The 15,475-nt window shown below is 45.0% G+C and overlaps 2 protein-coding genes across 2 annotated transcripts; one reads left to right on the top strand and one right to left on the bottom strand.

Moving 5' to 3' along the window:
- The first annotated feature begins 8,594 nt into the window (after window positions 1–8,594).
- LOC127771979 (B2 protein-like) lies at window positions 8,595–11,265 on the top strand. The gene is made up of 5 exons (XM_052297945.1): window positions 8,595–9,394; window positions 9,538–9,638; window positions 9,727–9,810; window positions 10,526–10,636; window positions 10,782–11,265. Exons 1-5 carry the CDS (start codon window positions 8,677–8,679, stop codon window positions 10,824–10,826), a joined length of 1,059 nt encoding a protein of 352 aa, XP_052153905.1. The 5' UTR covers window positions 8,595–8,676; the 3' UTR covers window positions 10,827–11,265.
- A 537-nt stretch (window positions 11,266–11,802) lies between these two features.
- LOC127771987 (F-box protein SKIP8) lies at window positions 11,803–15,233 on the bottom strand. Its single transcript, XM_052297957.1, has 3 exons — window positions 14,639–15,233; window positions 13,628–13,824; window positions 11,803–12,315 (listed from the first exon to the last, which is right to left on the bottom strand). The coding sequence occupies exons 1-3, from the start codon at window positions 15,053–15,055 to the stop codon at window positions 12,054–12,056; spliced, it is 876 nt and encodes a 291-aa protein (XP_052153917.1). The 5' UTR covers window positions 15,056–15,233; the 3' UTR covers window positions 11,803–12,053.
- Between the last annotated feature and the right edge of the window lie 242 nt (window positions 15,234–15,475).

Below are 15,475 nucleotides of genomic sequence, written 5' to 3'. Positions count from 1 at the left end.
TATGTTCAGCTTTTGAACAGCACCATCCGCGTTATTCTTACTTGCTCATCACCAGCTTTTGCCGGCCAAAAAGGGGGAAATGTGCAAGTTAATTAGTACATGAGTATATCTGAAAAAATTAAGTATATTTTTCGTTTCGTATTATAAATCTTTTTTATGTTTTCCAAAGTTAAACTTTTATAGGTTTAAGTAAGTTTAAAGAGAAATATAGCAACTTAACACCAAATTAACCCACTAAACCTAAAGTTGAATATATTTTAAAAATATAATTGTTTGGTGTTGAAAATATTTATGTCTTTCTATAAACTAATTTTAAAAAAAAATCAAAACGTCTTATAACATAAAACGGGATAATAGAAAATTAATGTTTTCTCGAACATAATTGCTTGTGGTGGAAAATGATTACAAACAAGTTTACAACCATGAATCATTAAAAAGAACAATCTTAATAATCCATTAAGATAAATAAAAAATTTCATATATTCCCCCCCCCCCCCCAACCCCAAGCAAAAGTTTGAACAAAAGTCCATCTAGCACCCTAAAATTTAAAACCAAGCATCGAACCCCCTAATCTTGCAAAACCATTCATACTACTCCTAAGGGTGTGTTCGGAACTCCAAGTTCCCAACTCCCTTGCTTCGTTTTCCGCACGCACACTTTTCAAACTGTTAAACGGTGTGTTTTTTTATAAAAAGTTTCTATACGAAAGTTGCTTAAAAAATCATATTGATCCATTTTTAAAAAAAGAATAGCAAATACTTAATTAATCACGTGCTAATGGACCGCTCCGTTTTCCGTGTAGACTGTTTGGATGGGAACCGGCATATGCGAACACAGCCTAAATTGGTTTTGTATGGTAGTATTATTATATTGGTATTTATTTATAAGTGAGAGCTAACACAAGTGGTAAAAAGAAAGATTTAAGTGGAGATTTTAATATATATGTCCAATGCGTATGTCATGAGATCAAACTTGTCCAATTTATATACAAATTAGATAAAAAAAAGCCACTATACAAAACCACCTTTTTGGGCTATATAAACGATATTATAAAGTTTAGAGTGATCAATGTTGGGTTTCAAAATTCAGGGTGCTAGATACACTTTCATTTGATGTTTGGAGGGGTATTTGGACTTCTTCCTAAGATAAATCTAGTCAGTAATTAAGATTTCTAGTTGGTTCCATTTTTAATTTACATCAAATTAATCAAATGATAATAATAACCGCATAAATATAAATTTAGCAGTTAAATATGACATTCAACTAGACTAGGCTAGGTTTGAATTTTGCTTATCTCTCGTTTATCGTGAACACGCTTCCTAACCAAAATGCCAAACTTATATTCTTTTCAAAAAAATTATATAAAAGTGTTTTCTAAATGAAATAGAATATATTTTTAAAATTTATAATAATTATTGTTTAATTAATTAGATGCTAATAATCCATCCCCCCCCCCCCCCCCCCCCCTCCCTTTTTTTTTTTTTAAGACACCAGCAGCTCCAGCCGAAATGCCCTGACCGAACTGGCCACCCAAGCCAGTAATTCTCACAGAAAAAGCCCAGCTAATAAGCGCGGCCTGCTAATTGTTCATGGCCAGCTAATCCGCTAATTAACTCACCCAAGTGCGTGGCCCGTTTTTAATTCACGGGCGAACCAGCTGAAGGTTCAGCCCATGCGCGCGTGCGTAACTCGCTCCAGCCTGCACAACGCACGACGTCCCACCAAGGAGAGGGCCACGGCGGATTCTTGATGCCTGGCCCATTCCCCCAACTCGATAGCGCTCCCTTACTCCTGGACCAAAATACAGTGAACTCAAATAATGTACGGGCTCAACTATCATCACATATCAGAATAAGTTCACCGGAGGTCCCTCAACTTAACAGCGAGATTTTCTGAGGTCCCTTAACCACAAAACCAAGAATCTTTACCCTTAACCCTAAACTCACTCAAACCATTCACCGGAGGTCCCTCGGAGCGGAGGCAGCGGAGCACGGCGGCGGAGTGGAGGCTGCGGGCGGAGCAGCCGCGCGCCGTGGCCACCCTCGTCATCGGCTCTCCACCGTCGTCGTCGCCATGAGCGAGGCTACGCGGCGCGGCCGTCCGGCGGCGGAGCGGAGGCTGCGGGCAGAGCAGCCACGCGCCGTGGCCGCCGTCGTCGTCGGCTCTCCACCGTCATCGTCGCCGTGGGCGAGGCCTAGAGTTACATGCATATATGCATTCATTCATGAATATATACATATATATTCGATCGATCGATCTGGTCACTTTCAACCCGTGCAACCTGCAAATCAATCACAAGCTGCTTTTGCTTTGGTCTTTTTCTCTCTACTGCATGCATGTATCCCTCACTTGAGAACCCATAGCTAGCATGCATGCGTTCACGGGCTTTTGGCCTTTCTTCTCTCACGCGCGGAGGGACGCCATTGCCGCCGACAAGCTCACGAGTGAAGCTCGGCCGGCTCTCTCTCCTCTCTGGCAAGAAGGGCGCCAAGGCCGCCCTGCCCGACGACGATGATTACAAGCCCCTCGCGCCGCCACTCCCACCCGGGGACGGCGACGACGACGAGGAGCCCATCAACCTCGTATTCAAGGGTGGAGATGAGGCCGGCGGGAGAGGGGGTGGCGCGCCGCATCGGCGAAGAGGTCGCCGCCGACCGTCTGCCGCCGCTCCGCAGCCACACTTGCCCCCCACCCCCCCCCCCCACCCCCACCCCCGCTGCTCGTCGACCAGGCCCCCCGCTCCGTCGTAAGCGCCCGCCGCCCTCCGCCCACCGCTGCTCCGCCTACTGCGCTCATGGAGGTCAACCAACACGACGAAGATGCCGGTGGTGAAGAGCTAGAGCATGACGAGCACCGTCGCTCCGCTGCCACTCTCGCCCGCTGTCTTGCCCGCCGCTCCCGCCGTCCCAGCCGCCTCTCTCCCCCTCTCCCGCCACCGCTGGCGCGCTCGCTCCACGCCGCCCGCCGCCGCGCTCGCCTCCTCTCCCCTCTCCCGCTTCTTCCCTGCGCGCCGTTGTGCCCGCACCGCCGCCTGTCGCACGCCCTCATCTGCCCGGCCGCCTCACTGAAGAAGACATGAGAAAAGAGAATGTGCAGCTGACATGTGGGCCCCACATATTTTTTAAATTTTTTTTGCTGACTAGGATGCCACGTCGACAAAACCGGGCAATAATGCTGTCGAGGGACCTCCGGTGAACGGTTTGAGGGAGTTTAGGGGTACACATTTTTGATTTTGTGGTTAAGGGACCTCAAAAAATCTCGATGTTAAGTTGAGGGACCTCTAGTGAACTTATTCCTCACATATCTCATCATCCTATTAAGGCCCCGTTCGATGCTTCGAAAAGAAGGTAAAGCTTTTCGCATACATAAAACGGAAAACCACATAAGCACGTGATTAAATAAGTATTAACTATTATAAATTCAAAAAACGGATTTATTTGATTTTTATAAAACAACTTATATGTAGAAACTTCCATAACATTTTGAAAATTGTGCTAACGGAAAAGGAGAAAGTTAAACCCGTCACAAATGTTAAATGTTAAAGGACCTCTATGTCAAATTTATATGAGCCGTCACAAATGTTATATGTGGTACATGTCAAACTATATGGACCATGAACATATTATGATGAGAATCATGGTCATTGTCACACTTTACAATTTACCATGAATCTCATATGTTCGATAGTGCTATTGACGAGGTAGTACGCAGTGTGAACAACCAGACATGCCCATAATTTTTTACATTTTAATCCATGCCAATATGTACCAATGTATTTAAAGGCCTCTAGCTCCATTTTTTTAAAAAAAAATACTCGCTCATTTATTGATTTGGCTGGAGCGTGTTTCTTCTACTTTCTTTTTCTTTTTCACACATATAAGTGTTCGATAATTTTAATGGCCATCTCAAAGAGCTACGGCTCATGACGATAATATGGACATGTGTTTCAAGTATTAAAGATTTTGTTTTTCCGCTTATCAACAAATAAATGGCATAATTATTTTTTACACCATAATTTAAAAAATTATTCTTCCAACTTACATAGAGTACCACCACTAATTTATTATTTTGTTTCTTGGCATCTTATAAATATAGGACATCAATTTGTTTTTTTATAGGGGCCTCAAATTCTTAAGGATGGCCATGTATGTCAATGTTAAAGCAGATTTACAAAATTTACTATGTCCATGCCACATATAAATCTTAGCAAATTTACTATATCCACGTTGTTAGAGTAAATTGCTATGCCAATGAAGTAGGAAATTGAAAGTTTTTGTTATTCAAATGTACTATGTCTTGCTATTGTTCTCTAACTCAGCCAACGGCTAGGTGAAGTCGGAGGACCGGATGGTAAAGAGGAGGAGGTTTTTTTATTCAAAAGTACTATGCGTCTATGTCTTTTTTTTTATAGGGACATAGATAGATCTTTCTGCAATAGATGTTTCTCGATTGGAACGATATGGTATTTTGCGCAGATGACATAACTTCGAGCGGCTAGATCAAACGACCCAGGTTTTGCCACCAACGTGGATATATAGTTATGTTATACTAAGATGAAACCAAACGTAAACTACAAGGGCTGCAACAGGTCTCTACTTCATTTGGTCCTACACAACATATGCATGCAAATTAGTTGTATCGTTAACCATCTCCTTTTTATCGATGCTATTCTGTTTGGTAAGATCATACTACCTCCGTCCTAAAATAATTATCGCTTTGAGTTTTTTTTTAACTTTTGATCATTCGTCTTATTAAAAAAATATGAAATTATTATTTATTTTATTTATGATTTGCTTTGTTATCAATAGTACTTTAAGTATAACCTATCTTTTTATATTTATACTAATTTTTTAAATAAAACAAATAATTAAACGTTCGAAAGAGAAAGTCAAAGTGACAACTAAACTAAAATGGAAGTAGTATCAATAAACTCTACATCACACTCGCAGGGGTGAAAACATCACGGCAGCGACCCGATCGTCTCTGTTTGTGACGATCTTCTAGCGATATTCTTTTCGTTCGCACTTTATTCTTCTCCTGTTTGATTTTGACAAGGGTCTTTTTGTTTAGCCGGTTAGCCCACACAGGCAAAGTGATATCGTGGACATGATCGTGAGCACGGTTAGTTGGAGGTTGGGGTGCTTCGGCCACCGACTACCGCCCGTGCTTTGCCGCCGCGTGTCACCCGGTCAATAGCGACGGGGCTTCTAGAAACGCCAAAAGAAAAATCTAGCGTGAAGGATAGGAAAAGGTCACCAAACGTTGGTGCTCAACAGTCGTGTGTGGGTGATGAGCAGAGGAAGCGAGTCTAATAAATTACTCCTATCAATAGCTTTACTGGTAGCTAATTGATTTTGTCCCTTTTGAACAACCGTGATAGGCTAATTGATTGACTAAATTGCACGGTGAAGTTTGGCTTGAGATACCAGCAAGTTCGGCTGCTCCGATTCTTTTATCAGCTAATTTGTGAGTCTTGTGACACACAGGTCAGAATTCAGAGTTTGGGCCACTTTAGAAATATAGGAATTCCTTGTGAATAAGACACTACTAATATGTTCTCATGCGGGTCTTTTTTTCTGTATTTTAGTGGAGCTTCCTCCGTTCCGTTCTTTTTGTCCGGGTATGGCTCAACACATCGCTTATAAAACTCTTTTCAATTTACTCCCAAGATTATTTTTCCAGAACGACTTTGTATTTGGACTTGTCGTACTCCACGGGGAACCAACCAAAAGAAAATTGCAAACCAGATCATCGCGCAAGAAACAGAAAAGCAAACCAAATCAACGCATCCCCACCCGACCACTGGCAACTCTCTCCCTTTCGCTCTCCGTTTCCACGGGCCATACCATATGACCCCCGTCCACGCGAGCGAGTACGCTAAAATCCTCCTATAGCCCGTGCGCCCACCACTCCGCCGACTCCCTTCCCATACGAGAGCACAGTGTCACGCCATGCCAAGGCCACAAGTCCCGCCAGTGTGTGTGACCCCCCTCCCCCCCACCCCACCACGACAAGTGAATATGCGATGCACCACCGTTTTTTGCGCTTGCACCCACCACCCCCCGCGTAGTACGCGGGGCAGTACGCGCGGGCAGCGGCTTCTTCGCGGCTTGGCGGTTCGGTCGACCGATCGGTGAGGTCCACCGGATCAGCCGCTGCTGGCGCCCAGGACGAGGGATCCACCGGATCAGCGGATCAGAGGCAAGGCAGGCGGGCGCGCGCGGCGCGCTGCCGGGTGAGCGATCGCGACGCGGGGTGGGGTTGTGGCCGTGTGCGGCGCGCGACACGTACGCGTGCGCACGCGGGGCTTTGCCGCGAGGAAACAGCCAACGGACGGACGGGGTCACGCGGATCCGGCGATTTCACACTCGAGAGCTAGCTAGCACTGGAGTAAATGCGAGTCATGGAGGAGATGCCTTCCCCGGTTACTAGCCACGCGCGTTCCCTCGAAGAGTAATTACGGGGGCTATAATCGATCTGTGTATTACTACTACTACTGTATTTTGAAAATGGAATTCGCGGACAAAAATCGTCGTGACGACGATAACAGGTTGTTTGTGTGGAGAGCGCGAATTTCCCCAAGTCAATAAAAATCCACCCAGCAGGAGTTCAACATATGATTCGGGTCGTTCGAATGCAGTTGTGTTGGATCGTCCCAACCGGAAGGGATATGAATCAGCCACAGGAATGAAACATCCAACGAAGAGACAAAACTCCTCGTACGGAAAACGGAGCAGTTCATTAGCACGTGATTAATTAAGTATTTGTAAAAAAAAATTTAAAAATAGATCAATATGATTTTTTTAAACAACTTTCGTATAAAAACTTTTTATAAAAAATACATCGTTTAGTAGTTTGAAAAACGTGCGTGTAGAAAATGAGGGAGATACAGGACAGGGCGCAGCGCGACGTACGTCGCGATCGCACTTGCCTCCCTCCGTCCGTCCGTCCCCGCCCGCACGTCCCTCCGATAGAGAGAGCGGAGTCCCCACCCCGCCCCGCGCACTCTGATGTGCCTCGGGCCCTCGGCTCTCACTCGCTTTCGCCTCCACGGCACGGATGACGCGCCGCACACGCACTACGCACGCAGCGCAGCCGATGGTGCGCTCCGTTGCGAGACAGCGAGAGACGTGCCCGCTGGCCACTTGTGCTGCTCCATCTGAGTGACCATCGTACGTGTCAATCACTCTGGCGTTCGTTGCAAAAAACAAGGTGGTTTGCAGTGTATCCGGAATTCCGGATCAATCGTGCATGTACGGCCCGTCGAGTTGGATCGCAGCATGTGTGCTAGACCACGCGGGGGACTCGACCACTTATTTTTTGACACTACGAAAAAGGAGCTTAGAATAATACTAGGGTTTTCTTTGGACAGTTTAAGAAATAGCTGATGAAAATATATGAACCTTGATTTCCGGTTTCTAGTTTATTTTCTGGATTATACGGCTACAACTTTTCATAATTCAAGGCTGTGTTTAATTCAACGCAAAGTTTAGATTTTGGTTGAAATTAAAGATGATGTGACTGAAAAGTTGTGTGTGTATGACAGGTTGATGTGATGGAAAAGGACTGAAGTTTAGATCACTTAAAAATTAGGATTGTTTGTTTGACAGCTGCACTTCTAAAAGATTCTCTATTTGCTAGAAGCTCTCCAAACATGTCCTTAGTACATGTGTGCAAGCTTAGCTCGGGTGTAGGAGCTTGAGAGTTACGGCTGTGTTTAGTTCCACCGGTAAAAAAGTTTATTGGGTCACATCAGATATACGTGTAAATATTTAAAGTATTAAACATAGACTAATAACAAAACAAATTACATAATAGGTAAACTGCGAGACGGATTTATTAAGCCTAATTAATCCATCGTTAGTAAATGTTTACTGTAGCACTATATTGTCAGATCATGGCGCAATTAGGCTTAAAAAATTCGTCTCGCAATTTATACGCAAACTGTGTAGTTAGTTTTTTTTTCAATATTTAATAATCTGTACATGTGTTCAAACATTCAATATGCCGGGGAAAAAAATTGCCAACCCCGTCACACCCATGTAAAAAAGAAAGGAGCATGATTTTATTCTCTATCTTTTTCTTTAGATCGAAAAAAAGGATATTAGTTTCAGCTACCTAGCCTTTTCTTTTCAGACGGTAACACCAAGCATAGTGTACTCTCTACTCGTACCCCGCATCCTTTAGTTATCTGTACGGCAGTGACGTCCACGACTCGATGCATCACAGCTGGCTGGCTCTTGCTGATCGGTCGTGTTCCAAAGCGGCCCAACAATGAACACGTCACTTGTATTCACTAACACAATCTCTCATTAGACTAGACTAGTGTAAGTAATCCTATCCCATCTTCCAGAAGAAGACGCCGTTGAACTGAAGTGAACAATCAGCAGCAGCACGGACGCGTTTTCGCCACCTTCGCCGAAGCTTCCCTCGTCGCGCTTTGCTTTGCGCACGGTGATTTCGCCCTTGTCCCGGTCGAAATTACGACCAAAACTCGTATCCACCCGAGACCACCACCACTCACCAACCAACCAACCGAGCCGAGCCGCGTCGCACCGTCTCCTCCTGCCCCGATAAAACCACTCGCCTCCCGCCCCGTCTCCTTTCCCATTCCGCGCCCCCTAGCCAAGCAGCACGAGCACACGAGAAAACAAGAGAAAAAAAGCAGCAGCGGCCATGGAGGGATACGACCGCGAGTTCTACCAGTTCAGCGACCAGCTGCGGCTGCAGACGGCGAGCTTCTCCGGCCTCTCCCTCGGCGACTCCATCTGGTCCTCCCCCTCCGACCGCCGCAACGAGCCGGCCTTCGACGGCGAGTACCACCACTTCTCCTCCCCCTCCCCCGCCAAGAACGCCATCGCCAACATCAACGGCGTCGCCGGAAACCTGGATGGCCCGGGCCTCATCGGCTCCGGCAAGCTCGCCTTCGGCGCCACCAAGGCCGACCGCTACAACAGCGTCAACCTCCCCGTCGACAACAACAACAACAACAAGTCCTACGGCGGCGCCGCCAAGATCAACAACAACAACGTCAACGCCTTCGGGTTCAACAAGATGGGGGGTTACAACAACAGCAGCAACGGCGGCGGCAACTACGGCGGCAACGGCGGCGACGTGAAGAGCTACTTCAACAAGTCGGTCGGGAGGCCGGCGAGCAACAACAACAACAACAATAGTAACGGCGGTGGCGGGTACTACGGCAAGAAGGGCGGCGACGGCGCCGGCGGGAAGAAGAAGCACGCCAAGAACAGCGACAGCGGCGCGCAGGCGTCGGACAAGAGGTTCAAGACGCTGCCGGCGTCGGAGGCGCTCCCCCGGGACGAGGCCATCGGCGGCTACATCTTCGTCTGCAACAACGACACCATGGAGGAGAACCTCAAGAGGCAGCTCTTCGGTAAGCATAACCAACCTACAATAATTCGATGATAAAACCATCCAAGAATCGGTTCTTGAACCCTAATTATTCTTGAACCAAGAAATTATGTTCCATAAAATTAACTAATTAAGTTTCTCATGAACAACTCGTGCTTGATGCAGGGCTTCCATCGAGATACAGGGATTCAGTGAGGGCAATCAGGCCAGGGCTGCCCCTCTTCCTCTACAACTACTCCACCCACCAGCTCCACGGCATCTTCGAGGTAATAATTTTTAACCTACTCGCTAATTAATTACGAGTTTATTTTGTGAATTGTTGCCTAATTACATGCTTATTTCTTTTTCATTCAGGCTGCGAGCTTCGGCGGAACAAACATCGATCCGACGGCGTGGGAGGACAAGAAGTGCCCCGGCGAGTCGCGCTTCCCTGCACAGGTACCATTGATCTTCAACTTCCCATGAATCAGATTGTTATCGCTCAAATTTCTGCACTTCCACATGTTTTAATATGTAATTAAGTGTATTTAGGAATTAGTACTACTAGATTTATTTATCTATGCTTAAAGAAAATCCTTACCCAACTTAATTAAGTTGTGCTACCACCATAGTCTAGAATCAATCAATATGAGTTATGAAGATGGGGACGTGATATGCATCAGTTGCAAGGTTTGATGGGGGAAGAAGAATTGGTCCTTGCGAAGTAGAAATGGTTAATCAATAATAAAATAAATAAACAAATAAATGCCGGTCTAGATCGTCGGCAAAGATTGCTAGCGACTGCCTAACCACCGCACCTAAGAAAGGTTGGGATGGACAGTAAGAGACCGACAACACGACCACATCAGACAACAGAGTAATCACAAACACTAAAAATCTTCTCGGTTGGTTGCTTCCGTGTCGTCTCATAGTGCGATGGATCATGGGATGGATGCAAATTTCCACCACTGTCGCAATCAATTCACACCAAAGGCTAAACCCAAAGTGAAAATGGAGAGTGATCTCACAAGGATCCGACCATCCTTGGGAACTTTAGTTTAGACTGAATCATCAAACCTACCTCTCTGAAGCTGGTTACCAACCTCATAAACTTGATTTGGATGGATGACCCTATGTCCTTAATCTGCTTCTTTTTCTTGTTTGATGCCATCAGGTGAAGGTTGCGACGAGGAAGATCTATGACCCCCTGGAGGAGGACGCCTTCCGGCCGATCCTCCACCACTACGACGGCCCCAAGTTCAGGCTGGAGCTCAGCGTCGCCGAGGTAACTTTTGTTCATCCAAACATAACAACAGACAACATCTCCTTGAAGAATTCACTGCAAATTAACATACAGTGAGATCATGAGACACCATGAAGTATGAATGATGCCAGCAAGCTGAGATTTTCGCTGCCGTGTGTTCTTGCAGGCGCTCTCCCTTCTTGACATCTTTGCAGACAAGGATGACGCCTGAGGCTACTGCTTCCCTGCTGCTGCTTGCTGAAGAATATCAGGGGACTGCCGGTGAAGGACACAAGTAATAAAGATTCGACGTGTATCCGTTGTGAGATATACATACATAAATACATAAATACAAGTAGTAAGTAATTAACGGTGTGTGCTGATGAATTTGGAACGATTAGAACATTTTCTGAGGGGGTTTCCCATCTCGCGGGCTAAGAGATGATGCGTCCCATTGTATTTTTTTTTCTGAAACATGTGCGATGATGATGACTTAAGTCTGCAGAGGATTAGCCCCTTTGTTGTTGTAATATTTATACACACGTTATTTGCTTCTGGACGGCCAGCCATGTATAAATCTCTTGAGACCTCTTTCTGTTTCTCCTGTTGTAAAATCTTTTGACAGAATAAACAGCCATAGTCTCTCCAGAGGCGAGTACTTCACTTTTACATATGAGCCTGTCTTGAACGGAATTTGTCTTGGTATCATCAATCAATAACTCCCCTAACCCTAACCCTACCCTTTTTCTCATTTTTTTAATTATTTTTGGCTATCTCGTTGTTTTATACGTCGCTGCTAACTCCTGCCCTGCTCCTCGCGCGCGCGGGGGCAACCGCCCATAAGAGTATCATCAAAATGTTGGCACTTTCCATGGAAAGGCTCTTCTTTCACAGGCTTGATGAATTATTCTAACTCCATGAAACTGAAATATACTGGCAGCTTATAGGTATCAACAGTCTGGCCCAACTTTCTGAAGTGAAAATAACCGCACACAAACTGACCTGCTACAACAGAAATTATTGCTTCTCCACAGAATTTTAGGCATCACCTACTGGCGTCTCATAATGTTTTACTTCAAATCCTTCACGAAAACTAAAGTTAAAACTTCAAATCAAGATGCTGGAAATGATAAATTTGCAAGTGTAACAGCAGGTACAGAACAAGCGGTTAAACAGCGGTAACACAAACATTCAGGATTGCCCAGATGTCAGTCACAGCCGCATGGAGCACCATAATTTTTCATTAACCAATTTAGTTCACTCCTAGGACACATTTATACAAAAACTGAAGGGATATCAACAACCAGGAGATTCAGGATAAAGGAATAAACGGAGAAAACTGCGAAATAAAGCTCTCCCCAAATATGTTCATAATCTATCACCAGTCTAAACCGCAAAAGAAGCATGCAACATAAAAATCTGTCATGAAGTTTTGCTGCGAATGATTCTGTGCTCAACTTCAAGCAAACAGATTATGTGGAGCAGGGTCAGCCATGAGCGAGCTATGGTGATGAACCATATACCACCTGCCATTACGGAACTCATATACGTTGGTAACATGGAAAGGCCCAGGGTCAACATCAACATGCGCCTTCATGTTAACCCATGCCACCTCACCGAGAACACGAGCTCGGACATCCCGTAGCTGGAAAGCAATGCCCTGCCCTCCATCCTGGCCCCAGTTGAATAACAGGCCCCAGCTGTCCATCACTGCGTTGTATCTGTCAAAAACAGACTAGTTAGATATGACCAACTTCAGAAATTTACAGGACGGTCGGAAAGAAAACCTGTGCAAATGACATGTTCATCCCAAAAGATGGGCAAAATGAAGACCAAAGAAAAGAAATTGCATTAAACAACAACAGAAAAGACTGGGGATGCCTCCAGAAACTTAAGCTGTTGAGCAACAACAGAAAAGCACGTAACAGAAGATGTCCTTCTGGTGATAACACTAAATCGAAGTCAAAAAATGGATTTACTTCTATACTCTGACAATAAAGCGGTCAATGGTCCTGTTCTACAGCAACCAATGAATGGTCATGAACAGCCCAATACAATATGGTAAATAAAGGTAACAAGAAATGCTGGTAAAAGCATGAGTAAAAGACCAACAACAACTTTTTAAAAAATATAGAAGAAAATAATTGCTTTGAATATTCTTCCTAACTAACATTTACTTGTATGCGACGTTCAAAAATCGCATGCCAAAAATAAGCAGGGGAACAGTGACAACATGTGAACACACATGCATTCATGACAAAAAAGAATCCTTCTACAGATGAAAATCACACACACATTTCTTGTTAACATTCAATAGGCCTGTCAGCTTACATAACTAGGCTGAAAAGGTTGAATTCTTAACAGATATTAAAAGGAAGATGTGAATAAATGAAAAGTTTCTGCCAGGAAGATAATAAAAACAGAGTGAAGGAAATCTGGAATAAGTTGTCCGCCATGTTAGATCTTGTTTCCAATTGTAGTTGTTAATACAATTTGCTACATATTGAAAGCATACACAAATGAGGCAACACAACAACAGGATAGTGACGATGCAAAGAAATGAATGTTGTATGTGAGTAAAGTGACAAGCTTCATAAATATGCAAAATGTGTTTTGATATTTTATACAAAATAGCAATCAATATAACATGGTCATGTGATATTTTACTCTCTTTATTTTGCTTTTAGAAAGTATTTCTAGGATATGAATTCGCACAGAAACAAAATAATCGTGTGATAGCTTATTAAAAATATTTTACCTGCAGCTGTATAACTAATTTAAGTCCTGATTTTTTTAAAAAAAATATTGTTCCAAACATGCAAGACATATTTTTATCTCTTAAAACAGCAATTGAATTAACTTTTCAGATTACTGTGTATCAATCATTTCAAAATTTTCAGCAAAAAAAGTTAACACCATATTGTAAAACATGTGAATTGGTCCAAAACAATATGGGCAACAAGCAGAAGATACATTCCTCAGAAGAGAAATGCTACAGATCTAGCTCAATCACATTAAAGATTAATCACATACCCTGTGAAAAGTTCTCCGGTAGCATGAATGCATTTGACATAGTCTGCGTTAAGCCAGAAGTGACTCATTGCTGGCAAAGACCCTTCCCTGATGATATTATAGAACTCAGTATTCACGTTCATGATGGCTTTTGTAGCTGCATAATATGCCTTCCATCCGTTTGGTGGTGTTATGTTGTGCTGCTCCACTGTAAAATCCTACAAGGAAATGAAGAGTCAATTTATATTGTGAAACCAATTCACAAAATGTAAAAGGTCCTTTTAATATATAAAAACCACAAAAGCTGTTATCCGTATTTATAAATTGACATAGTTGAAGCGAGAAACAAGGGGAATATAAATTCTGTAACTTCATAGATTATATTACTATAAAATTGTTATATAAAGTTTGCAAATCCAAGGACCATTCCAGCTTATCATCTTATAAGCTGGAAGCCTGGCACATTATAATATGAAACATATTCTGTGGTATTTAAAAAGAGTAACTTTTGTGCATTGCATAGGTCAACCGTGTGGCTGGACTGCAAAACAGGCAGGAAAATTTGGAGAGAAAAACAGTTTATATGCCTTTCTGTCATATCATATGGCAACCAGAGTTGCATTGCCGCCCATTTAGGGAAATAAATTGTCTAGATTTGCTTGATTAATTCAGAAATGACCCAACACCTATGTTGTTTGAGCATGGCACAAAGGCTTCTGATGCATGTTATTTATTAATCATATCGATATGCCCATGTAATTCAGTCATAAAACAAGAAGTTTTTTAATCAGCTAAGTACATTATCTTTGAGCGAGCATTATAGGGCAGCTATCGCAATGTAACGCAATGTAACGCGGATGGTTCTGTGCGGGCACAGAATCTAAACATAAATGACCTAACACGCTGCTGATGGTCCTCTTGAGCGGAAACAAAGCATGGCATTCCCAATCCAAGGGCACATCGATCGATCGACCAACGAAATGTTAAAGAGACGCAGACAAAAAGAAGAGGCACTGCAGAGCAGAGGCGCACCTTGTGGTAGAGCGCCTTCCAGGCGCCGTCGTCGTTGGCGGCGCGGCGCATCGCGGAGTTGGTCATGGAGAGGCGGCAGAGGCTGGTGTAGTCGAGGTAGCTGAGCGCGTGGGTAGTGATCTCCGGCACGAGCTGCTCCATCATGGACGCCCCCGCGGCCGCCGCGGCGGCGGCGGCGGCGGGCGACGGCCCCGGCGCCTTCTTCTGCTCCCCGCCCACGGCCATCTCGCCGTTGACGGCCGCAGCGCGGCACCCGCAGCGGGCGCAGCCGCAGCACCCCGGGGACAGCGGACGCTGCTGACGCTGACGCTGATGCTTCTTGGAGGCGGAGGAGGAGGAGGAGAAGGCCCAGACGGCGCAGACGAGGCAGCAGACGGCGGTGGCCCCGGCGGCGATCAGGGCCCGGTAGCCGTCCATGCGGACATCCAGGCGGCGGCGGCGGCGCTCAGGCGGTGGGGGGACGGCATCCCATCCCACGGCGGGGGGGTTGGGGGAAGCTAGGGTTTTGGCGATGGTGGTGGTGGGGAATGGAACGAAATCGGAGGTGGTTTCGGTGTGGTGGCGCTTGGAGAGTTGGAGTGGGGCGACGCGACCGGAGCAGCCTGGATGGGAAGAATGGATGCGCTTCCCATTTATGATGATTGCGGGCTGGGCTGGGCTGAGATGGGCCTGGGTAGAGTTGGGCTCGGATGGCCAACCTGAGTATGTTGTGGACTTGTGGTGATGTTGTCTACTGTCTGATTCCGACGCCCATAGGGAACACGTGCAATGGGTGATGAATCTTTGATGATGGTGACCGATGTGATTTTCCTCTTTGTCACCGATGAGTAGGATGGG

Source organism: Oryza glaberrima, chromosome 1, assembly GCF_000147395.1.
Source record: "Oryza glaberrima chromosome 1, OglaRS2, whole genome shotgun sequence".
NCBI classification, from domain to species: Eukaryota; Viridiplantae; Streptophyta; class Magnoliopsida; order Poales; family Poaceae; genus Oryza; species Oryza glaberrima.
Note: the sequence above shows the minus strand (reverse complement) of the source record. Positions and strands in the feature narration are given on the sequence as shown.

Excerpts from the sequence above, each read along its gene's own strand:
- LOC127771979 (XM_052297945.1), top strand. The coding sequence starts at position 8,677 with ATGGAGGGATACGACCGCGAGTTCTACCAGTTCAGCGACCAGCTGCGG. Across the intron at positions 9,395-9,537 it reads CCTCAAGAGGCAGCTCTTCG|GGCTTCCATCGAGATACAGG; the intron begins GTAAGCATAACC and ends TGCTTGATGCAG. Across the intron at positions 9,639-9,726 it reads AGCTCCACGGCATCTTCGAG|GCTGCGAGCTTCGGCGGAAC; the intron begins GTAATAATTTTT and ends TTTTTCATTCAG.
- LOC127771987 (XM_052297957.1), bottom strand. The coding sequence starts at position 15,055 with ATGGACGGCTACCGGGCCCTGATCGCCGCCGGGGCCACCGCCGTCTGC. Across the intron at positions 13,825-14,638 it reads GGAAGGCGCTCTACCACAAG|GATTTTACAGTGGAGCAGCA; the intron begins GTGCGCCTCTGC and ends ATTTCCTTGTAG. Across the intron at positions 12,316-13,627 it reads ACCGGAGAACTTTTCACAGG|ATACAACGCAGTGATGGACA; the intron begins GTATGTGATTAA and ends TGTTTTTGACAG.